This window comes from Caretta caretta, chromosome 14 (genome assembly GCF_965140235.1).
Source record: "Caretta caretta isolate rCarCar2 chromosome 14, rCarCar1.hap1, whole genome shotgun sequence".
NCBI classification, from domain to species: domain Eukaryota; kingdom Metazoa; phylum Chordata; order Testudines; family Cheloniidae; genus Caretta; species Caretta caretta.
Genome location: NC_134219.1, coordinates 22,708,520 through 22,732,898, shown reverse-complemented (window position 1 = coordinate 22,732,898; position 24,379 = coordinate 22,708,520). Strand labels below are relative to the sequence as shown.

The window sequence follows — 24,379 nt, the reverse complement described above, 5'->3', positions numbered from 1 at the left end:
GGTCAGTAGCCCTAACGATTACTGGTTGATACCTTACCTGCCACTGACCCGGCCCCAGTTTCTGACTCTGTGGGCCAGCAGGGCTGGATAGGTGTACGGAGGGGAGGGGAGGAGAGCGTGCTGTATAATGCACTGCAGCGAGACCCCACTGGCTGACGAAGGAGGGGGTGGATGGGCTCTTACGGACCCAGTCTCTGCTCCACTCCAGGGCTCAGGCTTATGGCCCTCATAAGGCAGGTCCAGCTACAGACAGACAGAAAAACAACTCCAGGCTCAGCCTTGGGAAACTCCACAGGCCCCACACACAGCCGTACGATGGTGGGCAGCTCGCAGAAAGCTCGCATGGACCGCCTGCTGTGTGTGCAGCACGGCCATGGCTTGCCTGGCATGGGTAGTCCAGTCTTCCCAGTTATAGCAACCCGGAGAACCAGCTACTCCCCTTTGCAGGAGCCCCTTGTCCTCCTCCCACCCCCTGACAAAGTCTCTGCTTCCTTTGCAGGGTCCCCCCTTTCGAGGCCGAGCTGCCAGGCCCTCCCCCCGCATGCCAAGGAGCCCTGGCTGCCAGCTCTTCAGGCCGCAGCCTGCTCTTTTCGATCTAATGAAGAGTTTAACCCCTTCCTGGGTCACCTCCCCCCATTGCAGGCCCCCCACCAATGGCTGACTGGAGTGAGATGAAATCCCTGCTTGACATCCCCTCAGGGAGCGCAGCGTTAGGAGAAGGAGCTGCGGCTTTAGCTCAGGGATGCATATGTGTGAGGTGCTCAGAAACAGGCCAGAGAGGAGAGGGGTCAGTATAAGCCCCTGGATGGACAGGCAGATAGAAATGGGCTGATGGCCCAGGGCTGGCCCCACTGCAGAAAGACCCGGCTCTCCTTCCAGCTCTGACAACGGCTTCCCCCTCCCGCCCCGTGTCTGAGCGGCTGCACGGGGAGCCGTGCCCAGAACACAGCCTATCTGTCACTGCCCGCACCTGGGTGCTCGCGAGTCACCTTGGCTGCCCTTCCCAGCTGTCAGAGTGTGGCTTTGTACAACGGTGTTCGCAGGCCTGGCCCTCCCGCTGGGGGAGACGTTAGCACCTCCTTGGGGTGCTGTTAACGAGAGCAGGTGGCGCAGTGGGTTGCTAGGCCAAAGTGACAGACTGGAGTCGCTGCTGGGTATCAGGCATCCCTCCAGAGCCGCTGCGGCTGCTCTCTGACAGCCCCTCAGCCTTCCTGAGAGCAGCCAGCTCTGGCAGTGCCATGCTGTCTTCATCCGGAGAGGCCCTTTCCTCCCTCCTACACGCAGCCCAGGTCCAGGCGGCTCATCCGAAAATGTTCCTCAGTAGCAAATTTCTTGATGGGATGGCAACACATCAAGGGCTTGATCTGCTGTGTCAAGCTGCTGTTGACTGCAGTTAGACTGCAGGGGCTCAGCATCCCTACAGCAAGTCACTCGCCCCCTTTGTGCCTCAGTCTCCCCAACTGTAAAGTGGGGACAAGGATACTGACCTCCTTTGTAAAGCACTTTGAAGTCTGTGGATGAAAGCGCTGTATCCGAGGTAGGTGCTTCTTCTTATTTTATTACTCTTATTAAGAATACCTATTGAATACCATAGCAAATACAATCTTTGTAGGTGCTGTATGTGTGGACAGCAAGACAGTGGTGTGGATATGTGGGATGGATGGGTAGACAGAGGGGTGCATATAGAGATCCATAGAATGAATGAACAGAGCCCCATCTGAATACACACACCTACTTATTCCCTACAATAACCCCCCATGTAGACATGCTCACCCTAAACATACTCCCTCCCCAGACAGACACCAGACATTCCCAGCCCACCCGCACTGACCTCCTCACACACAGAGAGAAATGCTCAGCTGTAACAAACACATGCCGGCGTCTTTGTGTTTGCCTGCAATGTGCCTAAATTGCTTCCCTCTGTGTAATTAACTGAAATTACTGATGCTGTCAGACAGTTATTACTAAGAGAATACAGTGTAATCTGGGAAGCCTAATATAACTCCTTCCTGTGGTAACTGACTGCCTGCTTCCCCAACCCCAGCTCTCATGTGTGACCTGTTGTCCCATTCCCGCTCTGTTTTAAAGGTCCCTTTTTTCTGGGCTGGGGCGGGGGGGAAACTGCAGGGCGTTCTCAGAAACGACCTCCATGCTTCTAATAGTGATATCTTAGCAGTGATATCCACAGACCTACCCTAAAATTGGAACAATACAGAGAAGATTAGCATGGCCCCTGTGCAAGGATGATACGCAAAGAGACAAGGGCAGAAACACAGGGACCGGCACCATCCAGCTGTCTGCCTGCAAGGAGAAGGACAAACAGACCCAGATGGACAGACATGGCCATTCTTAGGAGAAGAAAGATCAAACCATAGTACCACAGGTATCATCAGGCTGGATCAGAGCCGGGACACCAGATCCCACCTCCAGCTGCTCCTGCTTCAGAGGAAGGTGTCAGGACCCCACAGATAGGGGATAACCTGCTCCTCACATAGGTCATGTTAGCAGCAAGGAAAGAGAGGGAGAGCGATCCCCGCAAAGACCCAATGTGGAGCCTGTGTCCCCAGCTCCCTTTTGATCGTAATGGGGGCAAGGCGCATGGAGCCCTGGGAGATCATGTCCCGATGGAGTGAACATTCCCTGATGTGCCGTTTCCCCAGAGGGAGCCCCGCCCCACCGAGCCATCAGGCTGCCAGCATGGGGGATTCTAACAGACACTTCTCTTCCCGCCATCAGCTCCCGCCATCTGTTCCAGTCTCATCGCTGAAGCAAAAAGCCTATCACTGGCACTGGCAGTCTGAGAAGTGACTGGGATGGTGGGGAAGGTCTGGATCTGGGCTGGCAGGTGTCTCCTCCACTTCTCCACAAGTCAGGAGGGTGGCATGGAAGGAGGGAGGGTGCTGTTTCCAAGCCAAAGTCATGCCAGGCTTCCTGGTCCTTAGTGTGGTAGCCATGGAAGTGAAGGGAGCTGGCTGAGCTCAGCCATCCCCATCCTTCACATCCCCTTCTCCAGGGGACTGTGGGCACCAGTGTGGCGCGGTGTGAATCCCGTTCCTGCTTGCTGTAGAGGAGCCTGGTTCGGTTACACAGGAATGGAATGGAGGGCAGCAGCTGCTTAGTACTGGCCCTGCAGGGGGCGCTCTTCCAGCTGGTGTCTCTGAGCATCCTGGGGCATGGGGCTGGGGCATTCTCTATCAGAGCATCCCACACTGGGTGGGGTGCCCTGGGGTGAGACCAAGCCTACAAATTGACTCTGATTGTGAGCTCCGTTGTACAGAGTTCATGAATAACCTGTAATAACATGGAGCTGGAAAGTAGGTCAGGTTGTTTTCAATAATGAATGTTATGAACAGGTGCAGGAGAACCAGACAGAGATAAATTAGTCCAAACGAAAAAGGCCACACTGCTATGATTCAAGAACTATGCTGAAATCATGCTTAGAAAAGACAGAGAATGTGGGACCCGAAATTAATGAATTAAAATTTGCGTGTGGGATATTAGGGCTAATTGGTGGACAAAAGAACGAGGGGATGGGCTATACCACCCACTCCTTTTGTGGGTCCTTAAACAAAGAGACTTTTGGGGGGGAAATACAGGAAGACCAGACACAGGCTACTGGAGTGAGCTTCACCTTCGTGACTGCCAACCCCGCCGTCTCCTGGGCCCCGGTACCTTCATCATCCTTATACCGAGAGACGTCCTGACCAGACCGAGCTAGAGGGAGGGGCCCAAATGACATGGCTGCTCCTACCAGCTTCAGCTGACTCTCAGCCACCACTTGGGATGAAAGAGGATCGGACTGTTACAACAGCAGCAGCTCCAACCCTTCTCAACGATCTTCTCCCCTTTCTCCCAGAAGGACAGCGATTACAATCCTGCATCAGCACTGGCTCCGTGGGTGCTCCGGGACTAGAGCACCCATGGCAAAAACAAGAACCCACACCCTGATCAGCTGTTCAGTGGTGGGCGGGAGGCTGAGGGAGTGGGCGGAGTGGGGGAGGGAAGAGGCGGAGCAAGGGTGGGGCACGTTCAGAGGAAGGGGTGGAGCTAGGGTGGAAAGACGTGGGGCAGCAGGTGGGCCTTGAGGGAGGGAATAGGGCGGGGGCAGGGCCTCAGGGTGGAGTGGGGGTGGAGCACCCACCCGAAAAGAAGAAAGTCGGCATTTGTGCCATCCTGGCTTCCATCTAAGAAACTGTCAAGCAAGGAGGGTTTCCTTCTGAAACTCTCACCAGCTGAGGGAGACGGAAGAAGGGGTGCCATTGAAATGCAAGCCTGACTTCATACTTGACATTCCAAAGGCTTTCACTGGTTTCTCTTCTTTTCTTTATCTTCAGTACAAGGTTCAAAGGATGGTTAATGGTGCGTTTGCCATGGTGCCAAGGAAGCTGAGGTCTCTATACCAAACCTGGCACGTCGTAGAGCACTGTTTAATGTTGGACAGTGACTGGGTTATGTTAACGCCATTAGCTCCTGTGTTCCATCTAAATTACTGCGGTAGGCTCCTGCTGGTGTTTCTAAGGTACCCTATTGCCAGCCGCGGGCAGGGCTCAGCCCTTTGTCAGTATCAGTCTCCCCCTGGGGTTTGGTAGCTAGCCGCTGGTCTGGGTAGCACTGCTGGTGGTCTTGTAGACGGAGCTGCTGGCTCTCTGTCCAGCAGGGCAGTGAGAGGTTTTTGGAAGGAACTCCAGTCTGCGGTCAATTTCTTTCAATTTCTTTTGCAGATAGAGAAAGGAGAGCTGGCGCTCAGTGGGGCTTAACTCAGCCAACTGACAGACCTTTTTCTTCTTCTTTACTTTTCTCCCAGAAGCTGACAGGGCAGGTACTGTCCCTAATTCCAGTGTCTTTGTCAATTGCACCCTTGTTGGGGTGATTTGGATCTTCCTCTGTTTTGTTGCAATAACCTTCACTAGGTGAGCGGTACTAGCTGCTGTTACGTTGATGCAGAGACTGTAAATACAGAAGCAGTCACCTTAGGACCTGCTCTAGGAATTTTGTACAGGACCAGTGACAGAGATTTGTTTATCACATCTTCAGATGAAGTTGCAATCTGCTCTCCTTGCCTGGGTATTACAATTGGGAGGCACAATTAAGGACCCGATTGTTATTTCACCTGCAAATCTCCCCGGCAGGAAGTGTTGAGGAATTTGACTTTCCCATTGTTGCAGTGTGGGGTGCAAGGTGAAAAGTGCCACTATTAGGAAGGGATCATGTCCCCTTTCCTGCTGCTGTTCCTTCAGGACAGCCACACCCCCAAAACTCGCACTGCTTGGGGTATCGTAACTGAGCTAGCATGGGCGAGGGGTTCTAATAGGGAACTGGGGGGCAGAGCTCCTGGGTTCTGTCCCCAGATCTGTCAGTGACTCAATGTCTGTGACTATGAGCCAGTCACACTAATTGCTCTGTGCCTCAGTGTACCCCTCTGTAAAACTGGGGTGATTATATTTGTTGGGGTGCTGTAAAGAACTCTGAGATCTGTCTATGATAGGCATCAGGGAAATGCAGGGATGTATTTATTTATTTTGAAGTCCTTGCTTGTGAAGTGCTGCTGTCGCACTTGCCTTGGAGGCATGCACCCCAGGTGGTGTTTTTAGTTATTGTTCAGTTTCTGATCACTTACATGAGATTAATTCACACCTAGCACCATTTTCCGCTTGTACTTGCTGCACACGCAGCAGCCCTCATGCACACACAGCAGCCCTCGTGCACACACATACACAGACTCGTGTACCCACAGCAACCCTCATGCACAGAAATACACCCTCGTGCACACACAGCAACCCTCGTGCACACACACACACACACACTCATGGGCACACAGCAACCCTTGTGCACACAGACACACGTTCCCCAAACTCACTAACTTTCTTTCCCCCACTCCCCAACCCAGCTCTCTGGAGGGGCGTTTGAAAGCTGACAGCTGCTTGCCAACGAGCATCACATCCAGCAGGTTCCCAGGGAGTTGCGAGCCGCTGGTCCCCATGTAGCTTTGCATGTGGTAGGGGGGCTGAGCCTGCTCTGTGCCTGGCTGGCTGGTGGGTTTCTCTTGGTTGGATTCAGGGTGTGTTTTGCATTGCTGTCCCAGAGCTGCGGTGGTGCTGCTCTCCAATATCCGATCTCTCCTCTCCACTGAGCCATCTGATCTCACTACCTGTGTTTGCTTTCCCTGCGAGGGGACACGGGACCACGCCTAATAACTGCAAGCCGGCTGTGTGCGGTTCAGCAAGCAGCCACTCTATTGTCAGCGCCGATCGCTCATTCCTTTCAGAGATGCAGAGATTTTAAGGCCAGAAGGGAACTTGAGATCATCTAGTCCGACCTCCTGTATAGCACAGGCTCTTAAATTTCCCCACTTAGCCCTGGGCTGAGGCCAAGAGCTTGTGTTCGACTAACGCAGCTTCCAGAAAAGCCTCCGGTCCTGATCTGAAGTCAGCAAGAGATGGAGAATCCACCACTTGCCTTGGGAGTTTGTTCCAATGGTTAATCACCCGCCCTGGTAAAAAATTGCTCCTAATTTCCAGTTTGAGTTTGTCGGGCTTCAGCTTCCAGCCATTGGTGGTTCTGCCTTTTTCTGCTAGATTAAAGATCCCTTTAGTAGGTGTGTTTTCTCCCTGCGAAGGTCCTTAGACGCCATAAACAAGCCACCTCTCATCTTCTCTGTGAGAAGCTAAACAGATTGCTCTGTAAGTCTCTCGCTGCAGCCCTTGAATCATTTTCGTGGCTTTCTTTTGCCCCCTCTCCAATTTTTCAACATCCCTTTGAAAATGTGGAACCCAGTGTTGGGCGCGGTGTCCAGTGTTGGTCTCCCCAATGCCGTATCCAGCGATGAAATTGCCCCCTCCTCCTACTCACTGCTCCCCTGTCTGTACAGCCAGTATTTACCATTCAGGGTCTGTGGCTACTGTCGTGGCTGCTGGGGCTGAGGGCTGGGAAAAGGGACCGGGCTAGCTGAGGGCCTCTCCAGGCACGAAAGACAAGGGTGACTCTACTTAGAGTAACTCTACCAGACTGCCTGGGAGGGGAAAAGCTCTCTGCTCTCCAGCCTGGTTCCAGCCCCTTTCCCCACTCGTCTAGACCTGCCCCCATTCCCTCCCCACCCCCTACGGCCCCTGCTGCCCCATTACCCCAGACTTCGTGCCCTCCGCTCATCGGGAAGCAGATCTCTTGTTCCCCTCCCTGCTTTGGTCTGGCAGGGCTGCAGTCAGCGTGCTTAAGCCCTGGGGAGAGCCGTGGCCCATGCCCCTCTGTAGGGGTCCCACCCAGCTCTCCTCCCTGCACCCTGAGCTGTGGAGAAGCAGGGGTAGAGACGGGGGTGGAGGGGAAGATCTCCATCAGGAGGAATTGTGGACAGCCTCCGCCAAGGGAAGTGGGGTGGTGGGGGCAGGGGTGCCGCTGGGGGGAGTCGGGGGATTTTCAGCCGCTGTCCAATGTTTCCATAACCCCGTTTGTCTCTCTGCAGCCCCAGCCCAGTCTCGAGGAGAGCTGTGGCTCTGGCCACGCCCAGCCAGCCACCCAGCCTCCCAGCAGACAGAGCTTCGTGCAGAACCACTTCCAAGCACAGTACAGGTAAGTGGGGGACACGTCTGCCCCAGACAAATCTTCCTGTCCCATCCCTGCATTGCATCGGCCTCACCCCTGGTGTCAAGCTGAGCTGGGAGTGGGGCGGGGGGAGGTGGGAGGCGAGGGGCTGGGATCCAGACACTCCCTGCTGCACAGAAAAGGGACGTGGCACCTGTCCTTGCAGGACCCAGGCCATGTCGGCTGCCTGCCAGCTGCGTGGCACCTCCAGCGACATCATGCTGGGCATCAAAGATAAGTACCCGGGGGATGGGGGTGAAGCTCCTTGGGAGCCGAATGGAAATAGTTTGTGGCTTTACCTCTCTAGGAATAAAACCTGCAGCTGTAGGGAGAGGCCAGCCTGGCTGCCCTGTGGAGTGACTCTCCTGCTCTCTCTGCTGGTGCAAAGCGGGAGTAACCGCGGAGAGATACACAACGGGAAAGGAGTGCAACCCGTGCCCCACTGCCAGCTCTGCCTGCCTTGTGCTTCCTTGTCCTGCAGTACCCATACAGCATGCTTTCCCAGGCAGCAGCCGGGACATACACAGACACACGCATGCACACGCTGTCCCGTCTGACCGTGAGGACCCTCCCCGCCCCCATTTTTAAAGGCTAGTCAGAAAAATGGCTACAAAATGCCCCCTCCTGCCTCCCTCTTTGCGCCCCCCCATGGGGCTTCCCATCACCCCAGCTCACTTTAGTGAGCACAGAGCAGCTTTTCGCAGAGCCCAGCGCGCTGCAGGAGAGCAAGCTGCAGTCACACTCCAGCAGCTGAAACAGCAGCAGAGTCCCGGCTGCAGAGTCTCGCTTTGCAGTGCCGGTGTCAGAGGCAGAAGGTGCCAAGCTGGATTTCCAGGTCCTGGGGCTGATCAGTTAGGAGACCCCTTCCGGCTGGTGAATGGAGATAATGGAGAGAGAATCCTCAAGGGGCAGGGAGGTAGGGGGTGAAGAGAGTTCCCTGACAGTAGTGGCTCTTTAAACCCTGCCCCGTGTTTCCCATCTCTGCTGGGAGCGCACCAGGAATATTGAACTGGGAGAGCCCATGAGGAGGCTGTGAGGCTAACGCTTCCTGGTACTGCCAGTGACAACACCGGCCAGTACCTCCCTGGTACCTTCCATCCAGCCATCCCAAAGTGCATTACAGATTGCACAAGCCATGGAGACAGGAGTTACTTCGCCTGGCAGTGAAATGCAGCCACCTCTGCGGTGGAGCATGGCAGCTGTTTAACAGCCCACGGCATGGCTTGGTGGCAGTTTTGGACAGAGTCAGAAGACGATTATTGTACCCAACTGAAAGCTCAGGGGAATTTTTGGTAGGCAAAGTGTAACGACCCAGTCTGATATCTGACCCTCCCACCACTCCTAATCGTATTTAACGTCCGCACGTGGGCAGGGCCTGGGCTTTATATCGCATTGGAAAGGCGGCAGCAGCCCAGCGCCCCTTAGCACCATGCTTGTGCCTGGGGTTCGGTGCCGAATGAGAGGGCGGCGCACTCTCGACTGAATCACCAGCGCCTGCCAGAACCTGAGCTCGAGGGCTGGGTCTGGCCATTTCCTCTGAAGCAGTGTTATTTAGCTAGACGGCTTCACCCAGAACTCTCACAATCTGGCGCGCGTTTTGCCCTCCCTCCCGCCTGGGCGACACCCCTGCTGACCGTCAGATAGCCTGGGTGCGGTCTGTTTGTGGTGGACAGGGGGAAGCACAGTCTGGACAATCGACGATTAGTAGAAGGAGGCAGCAAGTTTTCCTCCAGACATCCAGCAGTGTGACATGCCTGGAGCCGAGGTTCTGTTTGCTGGTCCAGGGCGTACGGATATAAACTGGCCAGCACAAAGTTTGGACTTGAAATTAGACGAAGGATTCTAGCCATTAGAGGAGTGAAGTTCTGGAACAGTCTTCCAAGGGGAGCAGTGGAGGCAAAAGACATCTGGCTTCAAGACTAAGCTTGATAAGTTTATGGAGGAGATGGTGTGATGGGATAGCCTAATTTTGGCAATTCATTGATCTTTGACTATTAGCAGTAAATCGGCCCAATGGCCTGTGATGGGATGTTAGATGGGGTGGGATCTGAGTTACTAAAGAGAATTCTTTCTTGGGTGTCTGGCTGGTGAGTCATGCCCACACACTCAGGGTTTAGCTGATCGCCATATTTGGGATCGGGAAGGAATTTTCCTTCAGGGCAGACTGGCAGAGGCCCTGGGGTTTTTTTGCCTTCCTCTGCAGGTGAGGCACGGGTCACTTGCTGGAGGATTCTCTGCATCTTGAAGTCTTTAAACCATGATTTGGGGACTTCAATAGCTCAGACATAGATTAGGGGTTTGTTACAGGAGTGGGTGGGTGAGATTCTGTGGCCTGCGTTGTGCAGGAGGTCAGACTAGATGACCATAATGGTCCCTTCTGACCTTAAAATCTATGAATCTATCTATGAAATCTGAAACTGTTACAGCTTCCAGTCCAAGACCTGTTCTCAGAGCCAATCTTAACGCCCAGGTGTCTCAGCACATCCTGGCCAGGACAGGACGAGAAAGTCCTGAAGAACCTCAAGAACAGCCCAAATGTTAACAGCTGGTGCAACAGCAGGAAGCACGGATTTCCACATTGAAATGGCGGTTGCAGTGTCTGTTGACTTTAGAGGATTTCTGCTACAAACTCAATGGACACAACTGTGACGAAGCGGGACTGATCTTAATGTTTCCTCTGAATATTGTGGGGTGCCTCAGTTTCCCCTAGGCAGTTCTTAAGTATCTAGGTGGTGGGATAAGGGTGTATGATCGTTGCAGAGCCCTAGAGGCAGGTGTGTGCAGGGGTCTGGACACAGAGAATGGCCAACACCCTGTTTCCTGGCAACTGATGGCCTGGCCCTTCTCCCCTGCAAGGTGAGAGCTAAACGGTTGGAGAACAAAGGAATCAGGTTACCTCCTGGCCCGGGAAAGTGACAAAGCCCAGAGGAGGAGGGGCTGGAGAGAGTTTCAGTTTGAGGCTGGCTGCGGACGTGGAGTGAAGTGCAGATGTGGTTGTCTGGCTCACTGCCCCCCAGAATGGACCCAGCTGAGGGGTCCTGTTCTCTGTACCTACAAGCTCTGTTTTAGACCATGTTCCTATCCTCTAATAAACCTTCTGTTTTACTGGCTGGCTGAGAGTCACGTCTGACTGCGAAGTTGGGGTGCAGGACCCTCTGGCTTCCCCAGGACCCCGCCTGGGCGGACTCGCTGTGGGAAGCGCACGGAGGGGCAGAGGATGCTGAATGCTCCGAGATCAGACCCAGGAAGGTGGAAGTTGTGTGAGCTGTGTGTCCTGAAGACAGTCTGCTCACAGAAAGGAGATTTCCCCAGAGTCCCGACGGGCTTCGTAGGGAGCAGTTCCAGAGCATCGCCCCGGGGACTCCGTGACAACAACACCCGCTATTTCCTATTCAAAGTGGAGCCGTACTGCGGCCCGGTGAGCACAGAGACTAGCCTGCAGTAAGTGCCGGTAGTGGTAAAAAATAAGAACGATCAGCTTGGAATCCTCTGCACTAAATACATTCCCCGAGGGACTTCGGAAGGTGCATGAATCCACCTGCTATTGTGTCACTATGCAGCAAGGCTATCACAAAGGCATCCACTCCCCCCAGACTGCTAACACAGAATTATGCATGTCGGAGAGCTGGTGGCATTGAAGCTATTCCCGGAGTGAGGCTTAATAAGCGGCAACTTCACTGAGATATTTATGTGCTTTCCGCCATCACTGTGTGAATGTAAATTATCAGAAGGGCTGATCTGGAAATAAAATTAAAGACCCATTTAGGAATCAGATGGCAAAGATCTTCATAACAAGGAGTGATAGATGTGTCATAAGTGGAAATGTTGCACAGAAATAAAATTCTGGGGAGGTTTAGCTCTTTGGCCTGGACAATGCTTGGATGGGAGCCCTTCAAGCAAAACCCAATTGCTGCCAGATGTAGCCTTGGTCATTCTCTAAGTGGCGGTCTCCTGTAAGACCACACTGGACAAATAACTCCGTACTTGAAGTCATGAAATATGCTGTGGCTTTTTTGTGGTAGGAGATGGGATGTTAACTTTGGGGCTATAGGCATAGTCCTTCTGGCCACCTAAAATTCCTATTGTGTGTCAAATGGATATAGTTTTCTTCTTCACTTCCTTTTTTGAATGTTGGACAGTTGCCAGAGGTGGCTGCCCATCAGTGGTGAGTGCAGTGCTTTTGTTACATCTGAAGGAAGCAAAGGGTTGTTGCATTGTTCTGAGAGAACAGATATGAACACAGTGATTCTGCTCCAGCCAAACTCCATAGGAGAATAACAGCAAAAAGCTTGGGGTTAGCACAGTTGACTCTGTGAGCAGATAGATCAGGTAACACCTGCCCAGTAAGGATACAGTTGACGGGCATTAGCATACCTGGCTGCCGTATTCAGACTCTGGGAGTGCCAGCTGGGCGTCAGGTGATTAAGTGGTTGTGGTGGTAAAGTTATTCCTCGGCAATGTCACATCACAGTCTGCTCACAGGTGGATGGTAGCCTGGGCTGTGGGTGGGGGAGGGGGAGAAAGAGAGAGAGAATACAGAAACAAACTGGTTTATAAAACGTCAGCGTTGCCAAAGCATGTGCACAGAGTTTTGAACTCCTTTGTGAGTGCCAGAAGTCCCAGCGTGTATTGCGAGTACCCGGCACCATGCCAGGAAAATCCAACACCCTCTGCAAAGGGATTAAAAGCAAAGGAACCATTCAGCCAGGATGAGTTCCCATGTATTATTGTGGGTATAACTCAGTGACTTTACTTAGTTAATTACCTACTGCGTGTTCTATCATCCACACCGAGTCCCATTAGCCTGTGAGCTCTGAGAGGCAGAGACTGGGTCGTCCTTGGTGGTTTTTACAGCACCAGGTACCTTGACAGTGCTCAATAAATAATACACCATAGTTAATAAATAATCAGAGACAGTCGGTGCAAAGTATGATTGCTCTGTTATTCCGGGTGCTGGGGGAGTGGCATTTGCTGCTCAGTAGGAGGCACTATTCCCCCAGAGACAGACCTGGCCCAAAGTTGTTTACAAGGTCCCAGTGCAGCTGGAGATGGCATCTTTGAGATAAGGCATATGGCAGAGGTCCTGACCCCGTGTGCCCAGTAAAGATGCCCTGTCACTTTGACAAGGGTGGGATGAGAGCCTCATCGTCCTAGCCAAGTTCCAGACAGGCTGGGTAATTACATTCGCTTTTCCCCAAATTCCTGATCGCTTCCACTGGAAATAGGTTTCGGGCCAGATCCTCACAGGTTTTTAGGCACCTAACTCCCATTGAAATTGATGAGAGGTCAGTTCTAAATATCTTGGAGAATCTGGGCCTTCCCTTTCTTAGCTGTGGTGCAGGGTTTGCCATTGGCCTCTAAGCAGCGGCCTCGTTCCTCCCCAGAGATGATTAGCATCATGATTTGTATTTCCATAACGTGTAGGAGCCCAGAACACAAAGGCGCCAAAGAGCTGAGAGTTTGGGCTGCATTTCAGTGGTGGGTGAAGAGTTTCCTACACAGCTAGTTAGTGGCAAATCAAGGAGACGCTCAACACTTGTCTGCACACTGCTGTAGCAGACGGGGTGACGTTAAAGCGAGGCAGCTGCCCCAGCACACCTTTGCCTCAGTGATCTTTGGACGACAGGCATCAGGGCCAGGGGCTAGTGAATGGACATAGTATTTGTATCTGAATGGGTTGTCCAGACCCTAATGTTGTGTTCTGTGCTAAAGAAACAGCATTGCTGGCTGGTGATAGATTCTTGGAGATCTCTTTAAGCTCCGATTATTATCCCTGGTTGTTGTTATTGTGTAATGACCCGAACGCAGAAAACCAGTGTCATCCTCTTGGGGAGTTCGGAGCCCATAGGGTATGATTTGGGGTCTGGCTGTAGCCTCCATACGCGGCTGAAGATCAAGTGGGGATCTGATGGCCAGTGGGGAGGGCACTGCCTCTGATTTCCAAGCACATGGGTTCTGCAGGGTGGGGCTGGCTTGGGGTTGAACTGGCAGACAGATGTCACCATTAACAAGTCCGCGTGGCCAGCAGTTATGGCATGCTAGTACCTGTGATCAGTGCGCTTCCTCTGTACTTCGACTAGGAAAGAGCAGGGTTGTCATCTGAAGGGCTCGGAAAGGGCTTAGACAAGAACATGATTTTGAAAGCCCAGCATAGACAGGGCCTGTGGCAGCTGTAACGTGTTAGCTGATCTAGGTTTCCCCTTCGACCCTGTTAGCTTGCCCTGTCTACACAGGGACTTTCCAACAATCTCATTTTCACGAAAGACTGTTTTTCCTAAGCCAGGTCCATGCCACACAGGTTTCTTGGCAGGGGTGTAAAAAACCCACACGCTCCCAGCTGACATAGTTAGCAAAAACCCCAGTGTAGATGCAGCAATGCCAAGAGAAGAGGGCTTCTGTTGACACAGCTCAAGTCGTTCAGGACTGTTACTGGACCAGGAGAAAAACTGCTTCTCTTGGCAGAAGTTGCATCTACATTAGAGGGCTGGCAAAGCCCCCTAGTGGAGACCCGAGGGCTGACAGCTAACCTATTTATAAACCCCACTGTCTTTATCTATACTCTGTGCTAGGCTGTGTTTAAAAAGGTGTTAACTGGCATGTGCTAGAGTGGGCATGCTGCCCCCTCCTTACCCCATCCATGCCCCCCTCCATCCCCTAGCGCTGGGAGCAGGGCCATGGCTCTGGTACTGAGGACATGGACAAAGGTAAGGAGGCTGAGGCTGGGGCCACAGCTGCGGGCGGGCACGGAGCCCTGGGCTTGGGGCCAGCAGCCAGAATCCCACATGCAGGGCCAGGAGTTGATCCCTGGGGTCATGGCTGGCAGCTGGGACTCCGGGCACAGGGTCAGTAGCCAAGACCTGTGTGCGGGGCTGGAAACAGAGCCCTGGGGGCGAGGCTGGCAGCTGGGACCCCACGTGCAGGGCCAGGAGCAGAGCCCCGTGTAAAACCTGGAGGTGTTGCAGCAACCCCCATACCACAAGTTCCTGCACCTATGCATGTGCTTGCTAACATGTTTGCTAAACACCCTTCACTTTCCTAGTCTAGGCGGGGCCTCAGAGAGCCACGCCCCGTGTCTCCAAGACATCACTTGAATCTGTAATAGAGTAAAAATGGCTTAATGGTTTTGAAGGAGCATTATCTGGGCTGTTGATATAATCTGCTGCTGTATTAAGTCCTGCTGAAGCAAAGAGCTGTTGAAACACAGCACATGCTGTGCTCAGACAAATGGAAGATTTTATCGGTTGCGTCATAAAATCATAGCACCCTATTCATCTCCCATGTAATTAAAGTGACTAGAGTTCCATGTGGGATGGATTTGGTGTATATGAATTAGAGCTGGTAAGGGCCATCTGATTTCCCCTTCCCCATCAGCCAGGATCGCTCCCTGTGGTACCGGACAGATTTCCTAGTGCTTTATCAAGCCTGGTTTGAAATGGCTGGAGCTGTGGCTTTCACCGTGTGGATTCCACAGCGGAATCCACCTCACCCCCAGGAAGCGTGTCCAGATCCTCACACTACATTTTCATTGCACACTTCCCCCCACCCCCGCCCGGCACCTCCCAAAATAATTTCACTCCCTCTTGGGGGTTTTCTGCCTTCAGGTACTTGTAGACCCAGCCAGTTTCTGTAGCAGGGTGTGTGCAGCCAGAACAGAGCTGAGCATATAGAGATGGCTGGGCGGGCTGCTGCCATTCCATCACTTCAAGGAGCAGGAAAGAGAAGGTCTGGAGGTGCCAGCTATAGTCGGTTTTGTGGGACTCTGAGCGGCAGAGACTGGGATGTGGGCAGTCATGCCTAGTGGTTGGAGCAGGAGTCAGTGGCCAGGAATAGGAGACCAGGGTCAGAGATAAGGTCAGAAGTGCAGGGTCAGAGCTGGATTACCTGAAGTGAGGCAAGGTAGGGGCAAGGCTGGGAACAAGTAGGCACAGGAATTATCACAGCACCAGGCATATTTTGAGTGGCTGTTTGGCTTAGGAGCCAGTCTGCTGACTTGTACATCCAATAGGCCATGTAGCCAGTCAGGGAGCCTTCTACAGGTTAGGGTGCTCAGAGACTGGCCCTACAGCTGGCCCTGGTTCCGGACACCCAGAGAGAGCTGGGGACTGCAGACTGAGGTGGGATGTGGCTTAGCTAGATTTAAAAGTAGATGCAGGGCATGTTCCAGGACACCTGAGTGCTGATCCCAAAGCCAACTGAGGCTGTAACTCCAACAGCTGGAGCCCTGTCTCCCAGCCCCCTTCCACTACCCTTCACTCCCAAACATGAGGAGACAGATGTACAATCAGACTGAGAAGCACAGAACTACCTCTGGCTTTTGTACAGAACAGTCAGAGGAGTGTAACTGATGCATGCGTGCTGGGAAATAGACATTAAATCAATAGGATCAAAGTGGGAGAGGGACTGACCAACAGAGTGACCAGCAGAGCTGCTTCAGAACTTATCAGTCATGTCACCAATTTTAGGCAAAAAATAGCTTTTTTATTAAACAAACCTTTTCTGCAGGAAAAAAAATATCATTTCTGTTGAAAGTTTTTGGTTTTCCATCAGAAACCAAAACGTTACCAGTTTTTGAAAACCACTGGCAGGAGGGGAAAAGGGGAGAAAGTGGAAAAATGAAACATTTCTATGGAAAATCCATTTATTGATTGATTGATTTCAGTTTTTCGCTAAAAACACTTCCCATTACTCAGTCAGCTCTAATAACAAGTGTCCGGCTGGAGCAGGCCATTGCAGAGCTGCGATGCCCATGTTCTCCCTGGTCATTGGAAGGGCCTGTGGTCAGCTAGCCCATGGAACTGGTCATCCTCTGAGACATGGCTGCCCACTTCTAGCCTCTCCTCTCTGTCCTTTGTCAGATCAGGCCAGGTTTACTCTTCAGACGTTGGCTGGTCTGAAGAGTAAACTGGCCCCATGTTGCTTAGGGGGTTGATTTTTAAATATTTTTACTCCAGGAAAAGCCCTGGATGTAGATGCAGGCCATGTCTACACTAGGATTGCTTTTTTGGTATAGGAACCCTGGTATGCTATATTGGCAAAGCGCTCCTGGGGAGGATTTAGCTTATACCAGCAAAGCTGCACTTCTACCGGCGTAGCTTATTTCAGCCCACCCTCTCGCCCCCGAGTGAAACCAGTAAAAGCTTGGTTTTGCTGCTATAACTGCATCTACACTGGGGACTTCTACTGGCACAGCTGTGTCAGTCAGGGGTCACATCTCTTCACACCCCTGGCTGACAGAGCTATTCTGGCAGAAGTCTGTAGTGTAGACATGGCCACAGGCAGAAAAGTGCTTTTGCCGGTATAGCTGATTTCATTCTGAACTAGGATAAGCTGTCCCAGCAGGGCTCTGCCAGTGAAGCTCTATCTGCTTTGTAGCTGTGTAGTTAGGCTGGCAAACCCTGTGTAGTGCAAAATAGCCCTTAGATGCTTATCTTCTGTGGCTGCTCAGTCCTTAGGTTGCTGTCCTGTTAATAATAACAAAGATACTTTAGTGCTATGCAAACACTGCCTGCTGTGATTGCTCCCTGCTGCCCCCTGCTCAGGTGGGTCTGTGCATCATCCCTATTTGAAGGAGACGAAAGGAGCAATGACTTACCCAAGGCCCCAGGGACAGAGCTGAAGGTTCTTAGACTCTCATTCTCTAACCACTAGATCAAACTGCCTCACATAAGCATCTCCACTGTACCATGCAACTGTCTCCATGGCAACAGAGGATGGGTGACTAGAGCAGGGCAGAGGCTGCACTAGTGTATCTGTGAACATTTGCTCGACTTAAGGCTGGTAATTTATTTCATTCCTTATGTAGCAGGGGCACTGAGTGAGTCGTCAGCAGTTGGGATTGAACTGGGGACCTTGGGATCTTAATGCATGAGCCTTTATGTTGCCTGAGCGAAAAGACCCTGTTCCGTTTAGCCACAGTTGTAGTAGGCTTCTCGACCTCTATGTGGCCCCGCCACCACTAGAGGGAGACAAAGTGCCACGTGGTGTAAAAGTGGCCACCCGTGTAAACATTCATAGGACTCGTTCCCAAGCATCTTCCTGGAAAACGAGTCTTGTGAATACAAGTCAGCGCAGAGGTTCGTGCCACAAATGACTTAGTCAAATCTCTCTTCTGTTTGTTGCAAATTTCAGTCATCCAGTCAGGGAGCAGAAACAATACCATGTGACCTAGGTGACCAGTCATGCATGCAGTGCAGATGGCGAATACTGAAAACAGCTGATAATTTCATCATTTGTAAGAAGCTATGACCAAAATGTTGCGAAGTGGCCGATCTTGGGCCCGTCAAGTGTGCATGGGATGTCTTCCACCTCCCAAGATGCTGAGCACCCCCAGCACCTGGCAAATCCCACAGGACAGGCCCAAGTTGGGCCCCTCCAAAAGATGGAAGGGCAAAATCAGGGGCCACTTTTGCAAATTTGGACCCATGTCTGTCGGCAGATAGTTTTGCAAATGGGAAAAAGAGACTAAATGTATGGGAATGAATAATTCACTGCGCATAGTGTGCTCAGCTCTGACTGTGACACCATGGAACGCGTGAGCTGTGGCAACCGATTGTGTGGAGAAGTCCCAAGAAACAATAATAGTGATCAAAATAAAATGGGGGTGAGTAGTTCAAAGACCTCTGAGCAGTAGTAGGGTGGAAAGCCCTTCCGGGGGCACCAGCAGCATTTGGCAGATTCAGCTGGGGAAGCTGAAAAAAGGCTCAGATGCTGTGAAAGCACCATGGGAGCACATGGGACAGTCCCGGTTTTCGCCTCGGCTACACGTCCTGGTAGCTTTGTTTCCATCAGTGTATTTAGGGCCCTTCCAAATTCACGGTCCGTTTTGGTCAATTTCACGATCATAAGACTTTAAAAATAATTTTATCATAAAATAATCTTCATCATTTCAGATATTTAAATATGAAATGTTGTGGCGTTGTAACTGTAGGGGTCCTGACCCAAAACGGGTTGTGGGGGGGTCGCAAGGTTATTGTAGGGCGGTCATGGAATTGCCACCCTTACTTCTGCACTGCTGCTGGCAGCAGCACTGTCTTCAGAGCTGGGCGGCCAGAGAGCAGCAGCCACCCTTACTTCTGTCCTGCTGCCTTCCGAGCTGGGCCCTCAGCCAGCAGCCGCGCCTCTCTCCAGCCTCCCAACTCTGAAGGCAGCACAGAAGTAAGGGTGGAAATACCGTGAGCCTCCTACAATAACCTTGCAACTCCCGCAGCCCTCATTTGGGTTGGGAGCCCCAGTTTGAGAAACACTGGTCTCCCTCATGAAATCTGTATAGCATAGGGTAAACATACACAAAAGACCAGATTTCATGGTCCATGACACATTTTTCACAGCCGTGAATTTGGTAGGGCCCTAGGTATATTTCTAGAGGAAGCAAATCAACTTCAGGTTCTCTCCATCCGCAGGGGGACACTGTTGCTTTCAGGGGACTTGCACCAGGAATTTTTCTGGCCCCCTTTAGTTTGTGAAGTCTCTGGCTGTTGCCAGTTTCTTCCTCAGCTTACCCATTTAATAGCACAAGAAGCGGCGACTCCTGTTGATCAGGGAGAGGCAGCACAATTGCCCCCTGGGCAAGGCCGATGGCCTGATGGGAAATTGTCAAAGGCCTTTGGGTTCAAAATCGTACCCAGTTTTCCTCCCTCACTGGGCATATTGGAGAGAAGCACAAGCTTCCCTGCTGGATTCCATCCTGCCTTTCTCATTCTCAGCAGCAGCCCCCTGGAGTTAAGTTGGACTCATAGGGTGAAATCCTGATCCTGTGGGAGTTTTGCCATTGACTTCAATAGGGCCAGGATTTGATCCATAGAGTTCTTGGACCTCCAGTTCCTAGAGAAGACCAAGGTGTGACTGAGGGCTAGTCTACACTGAAAAGTTATGTTGGCCTAGCTATGGCTCTCGGGGTGTGAAAAATCCACCCCCTGAGAGACGTAGCAAAGACGATGTAACCCCTGGAGTAGACAGCGCTGGGCAGATGGAGGAATTCTAATGTGGACCTAGCTACCACCTCTCGGGGAGGTGGATTAACAGGTGCAGTACGGCAGCTATGGCCCTGCAGCATTTTAAGTGTAGACATAGCCTTAATAACGTGGAGGTCTTCTGTGTCGGCAGTCATTGTCTAGCTCTCTCCTGAAGCATGTATGCCCAGATTCCTCAATACCTTTGTGGCTCTGGGCCATGGTGTCTGTCTGTTCCCTTGAGTTACTATCAGGGGATGACGGCACTCCCTCCAGGAGTGCCCCTGCTGTTCTTGGCGACCTGCGGGCCATTGCAGAATGTGCTAGCATCTCACTGATCCCCCTGGCCAGCTAAGCCCTGGTCTACACTGGGGGAGGGGGGCGGAAATCAATCCAAGTTACGCAACTTCAGTTACCTGAATAACGTAGTTGAAGTTGACGTACTTGGATCGACTTACCGTGGTGTCTTCACCACGGTGAGTTGACTGCAGCTGCTCCCCCGTTGACTCTGCCTGCGCCTCTTGCGGAGCTGGAGTACAGGAGTCAACGGGAGAGCGCTTGGAGGTCAATTTATCGCTTCTAGACTAGACGCGATAAATCAATCCCCGCTGGATCAATCGCTGCCCGCTGATCCGGCGGATAGTTTAGACATACCCTTAGACACCCGAATCCTGACCCATATGCCACCCACAGGCCTTTTGTCACCTTGGTGCAGTCGGGGAGGGACATGCCTGGAATGCCAATCCCTCTCCAATTAATTCCTCTCAGTTTAGTAAGAAAGGGTGCTGTAATTTGCATTAGCCTATTGACTTGGATCTGTGCATCAAACCCAGGCTATCTGCAGAAAGATCTATTAGTTTGAAACACTGCTTCCCTCGGAGTTTGGGGGTCTGAAAGGTGATGGATAATTAAGGCTTGGACCGAAAAGGATTTTGATTGGCCTTTAATTTATTTTTTACCCCTCTTTTAAACAAGAAAGAGGAAAACGGCAAGAATGTAAAAAAAAGAAAAGAAAAGAAATCATGAGGTAAGCTGGTGATTGGCATTAAATATTCATACTGGCTGGCGCTTTGATGGAGGGCTTCCTTCAAGATGCTGTAGCCACGACAAAATGACTCTCTTTGTTAGGAGTTTTGCCTCTTGTAACTTAAAGGGAACCAGACGTCTCTGCTGTAGCCTGATTGTTTTGGAACCAGTGGCAACACTCATTATTCCCTTGTTTACTTCGTCAGCGGTGACCTGGCCAGGGAAAAGCAAAGTGCCTTTGTGCCTTTTTTGCTTCTTTATGATGGAGAAAGAAGGCCTGAAAAGTTGGGTTTGATCATTTTTATTTTAGTTTTTAAATTTCTTTCTTGTTTTACTTCAGAAATAATAGGAAAATATATATAATATATATTTGCTGGAGGTCTCATTGGAAGACCAGAGAACTAAGCAGGGAGTTTTCACAGCCTTGAACTGCAGCAGCAGGCAGAGGTGAATTGAATCTTTACCAAAGAGATCTTTTCTCCCAACCGTCTGTCAGCTGTTTGAGTTAAATAGCCGCTGACAAAAACAAATAACACATTTTAAACAGTCTGACTAATCGTCCTTTCTCCTCTCTAGTAATAATAATAATGAATTGTATTGCAGTGGGCATAGGGAGCCCAATCTTAGACCAGGACCCTGTTGTGTGAGGCGCTGTTCAAACACAGAACAAAAAGTCAGTCTTTTCTTGACAATCTGAGGATAAGAAGAGAGACATGAGATAGATACAGACCAAGGAAACAATAAGGCAGTAGTGGTCAGCATGACAGTCTGTGATATTAGCACACCCGCTTCCTAGCTCTTGTCAGATTTTCTGTTGGCCCACACAGGAAAGCGGAGTTTCGAGGAGGATAATGAGGTAGCTTTGGGCATGTTTCCAGAGAGCTCCCCCAACACGTGAGGGGCAGCCCGGAGAAAGCACGTAGGGCCTTGTTTGGAGACGCATTGATTGGGCTGGGGAAGTGGCGTCATGGGCCGATTGGAGGCAGGGGTTGACATCTTGGTGGCGTAGGAGAGATGACGAGGAGGAGTGGGTGAGGTGCGGAGGGCTCTGAAAGCTCTGGTTTCACTTCCATGGCTCGATCCAACACTGCTGAAGTCAATGGGAGTTTTGCCACTGATTTGGCTGGGCACACGATCCTGCTCATTGTCCTCCCAGCGCTTTAGGTCTGTTCATAGAGCCCCCCAGGGGAAACAGGATAGACAAAATCTGAATTTTTAATATAAAATCCAGGCTTCAGCCACCCTCCGTCCTTTCTAAACCCTGACTCGCTGGAGGGCCGAGTGTGTGACAGCTCCTGCAGCAATGAACCTCTGGGTTTGTGTAACTCCCTGAGTGCCCCCTGCTGGGGTAAAAACCACCTTGCTGGCATTTGAGTCCCACATGGCCGCCCTGACAGCTGAGGAGGGGGGTGTCTGTGGCACTCCTTGTGGTATTGCCCAGGCACTCGGGTTCGCTGCCCAGGGGATTCTGCAGAGCGCTAGGTCGGCAGTTCTGCTGGCAGCACTGAAAAATGAACTCTGCTGTGTGGCGTGTCCTTGGACTAGCCTGGTGCTGCTGCCACCACACACAGTGTCCTGGAGTCTGCAAATGCAGCGCTCATGTGCCGTGCAGAGCAGCCCTGGCACAGGCCAGCTGCAGCATCATGTTACAGCTGACTCAGTCCCGGGGCAGGGCAGGCGATTTATAGAGACACCCGAAGGACTTCTGGGGGAAGAGTCCCGTCATGGGATGCTTCGTTAGCTGGTCACCTTCCTCAGCCCGTGACGGAGTCTCTGCCGTAACCCGGATGTACAACCCAGGGTCCTGCTAGGTGGGCATTCTCTTCCAGCTGGGAGGAGGAGCAGGGAAGCTGGAGATGGGTACGGCGGGTGCTCATGACTTGTTAAATGGCAGAGACTGGCAAAGAGGACATCCCTGATGAAGGGCAAGGCAGCTGCGGCCACCTGCGATTTGATTCTCTCTCCAGCTTGGATGTAACAGAAAAGAAAAATCCTGCAAACACTGGTTAGCCGACCAAGAGGCCTCTGGCTGGTTTATGCTGACTTGAGGGTAATAAGTCTCATGTAGCATTTATCAGCCATGGTGCTGCTATCCACTGTTTACAGATGGGCAAACCGAGACAGCGTGACGAGTCCAAGGGCACCTAGTAGGGTTGCTAGGCGTCTGGTTTTTGATTGGAATGCCCAGTCGAAAAGGACCCTGGCAGCTCCGGTCAGCATGGCTGACCGAGCCGCTAAAAGTCCACTGGCTGCAGCAGCTGGCTCCACGTCTCTCCAGCTCCTAGGCAGAGGGGCAGCCAGCGGGACTCTGCACGCTACCCCCGCCTGCAGGCACCACCCCAAGCACTGGCTCCACAGCTCCCATTGGCCAGAAACAGCTACCAATAGAAGCTATGGGGGGGAGGGGGGCACCTGTGGGTGTGGGCAGCATATGAGAGCCCCCTGGCCGCCCCTGCACCTACAAGCCACCTGGAGAAACATGTTGCCACTTCCTGGGAGCCGCCTGAGGTCAGCACCACCTGGAGACCTCACCCCGAACCCCCTCCTGCACCCCAACCCCCTGCTCCAGCCCGGAACCACCTCCCTCACTCTGAACCCCTCGGCCCCACCCCTCAGCCCAGAGCCCCCTCCTGCACCTGAAACCCCTCATCTCTTGTCCCACCCCAGAGCCCACAGGGGGCAGGGCAAGGATGTTTGGTTTTCTGCAATCACAAAGTTGGCCACCCTAGCACACAGTGGCAGAGGCCAGACTAGAACCCAGGTCCCCTGAAGCCATGTCCAGTGCTTGAGCCACTACCCATAGCTCCCTGAACATGAGGCGAGGACAACGGAAGAGAAGAGGGAGAGGGGCCTCCCTTGGCTTAACCAGCTGCTGCTGTGGGGAGGCAGCATTGTCTGGAGTTAGAGCGCAGAGCTGGGGGCTCTGGCTCACACTCCTTTGCGCATCACCTTGGGCAAGTCACCAAAGTCCCTGCCTCACTTTCCCCATGTGTAGCTGGGAGACCTGCTTGCCTGCCCTTGGGCCCATTGGCTGGGAAGTGCTATGCGTGTGGGCCCAGCATTACTGCAGCAGGCATGCTGAGGGCTGGGGAGGGGATGCTGGTCCGGAGGAGCTACGGGCTGCGGATGCACTGGGTGTGTCGTCTTCACTGGCTCACGTAGGCAGAGTTGGCAAATGAGGCGAGTCCCCCTTTCCCAGCCATGTCTCCTGGGCCTGGCACGGGAGCGGAGCAGCAGCCAGCCCTGGGAAGGGGCAGTGGGTGCTGCTCTTTGAGTTCCCGTTTGTTATCCCCTGCACTCCTCGAGGGGCAGTTTACTGCAGCTGTGGCCTGGCGCACTTGCTGGAGGGCAGAGGGTGAGGTGGGTTCTGCAGGGCTGGGGTGGTACCTGTAGGATCCACAGCCTGTCCCTGGCTGCCCGAGTGGAGGGGCCCTGCAGTGGTCTGGTGGGCCCTGTAGCAGCGCCCTTGGCATCAGCTGCGGCAGAGCGGTGGGAGGAGCAGAGGCTCAGGAAGCCCAGGTGCGGTCGGCGCTGGAGTGGTGGGCAACCCTGGCAGCTCTCGTGTTCCCTGGTGACATCCCCGGGGCCCCTCTGTGGAGTTGCAGCCCAGGAATTCCCAGCTGCCTGGGGCATTTTCCCTCCTGGTCTCAGATCATGCACAGCATGGTCCCTGCATCTTCACTCCACTGTCCACGGGCTCGGGCCCAGCCCAGTGGCAGGCATGGCCCCACTCTCCCCGATCTCAGTGTAGGCAGGGCTCTGCACCCACTGGTCTGCCGCTTCCAGCAGCACCTGGGGATTGAGGCCCTGATAACAGAAAGGGGGAGTCG

General features: G+C 52.7%; 1 protein-coding gene and 1 non-coding gene across 2 annotated transcripts in view; both read left to right on the top strand.

The window, feature by feature from the left end:
* USP43 (ubiquitin specific peptidase 43) overlaps window positions 1-24,379 on the top strand; it is a 211,940-nt gene that overhangs the window by 58,570 nt on the left and 128,991 nt on the right. The window contains exon 3 of the mRNA XM_048817556.2: window positions 7,457-7,563. Within this exon, the coding sequence (XP_048673513.2) occupies window positions 7,457-7,563 (107 nt within the window). The remainder of the gene's footprint in view (window positions 1-7,456; window positions 7,564-24,379) is intronic.
* Window positions 2,176-2,280, top strand: LOC125621906 (U6 spliceosomal RNA). The gene has a single exon (XR_007352618.1). It is a non-coding gene; the product is annotated as a U6 spliceosomal RNA (small nuclear RNA).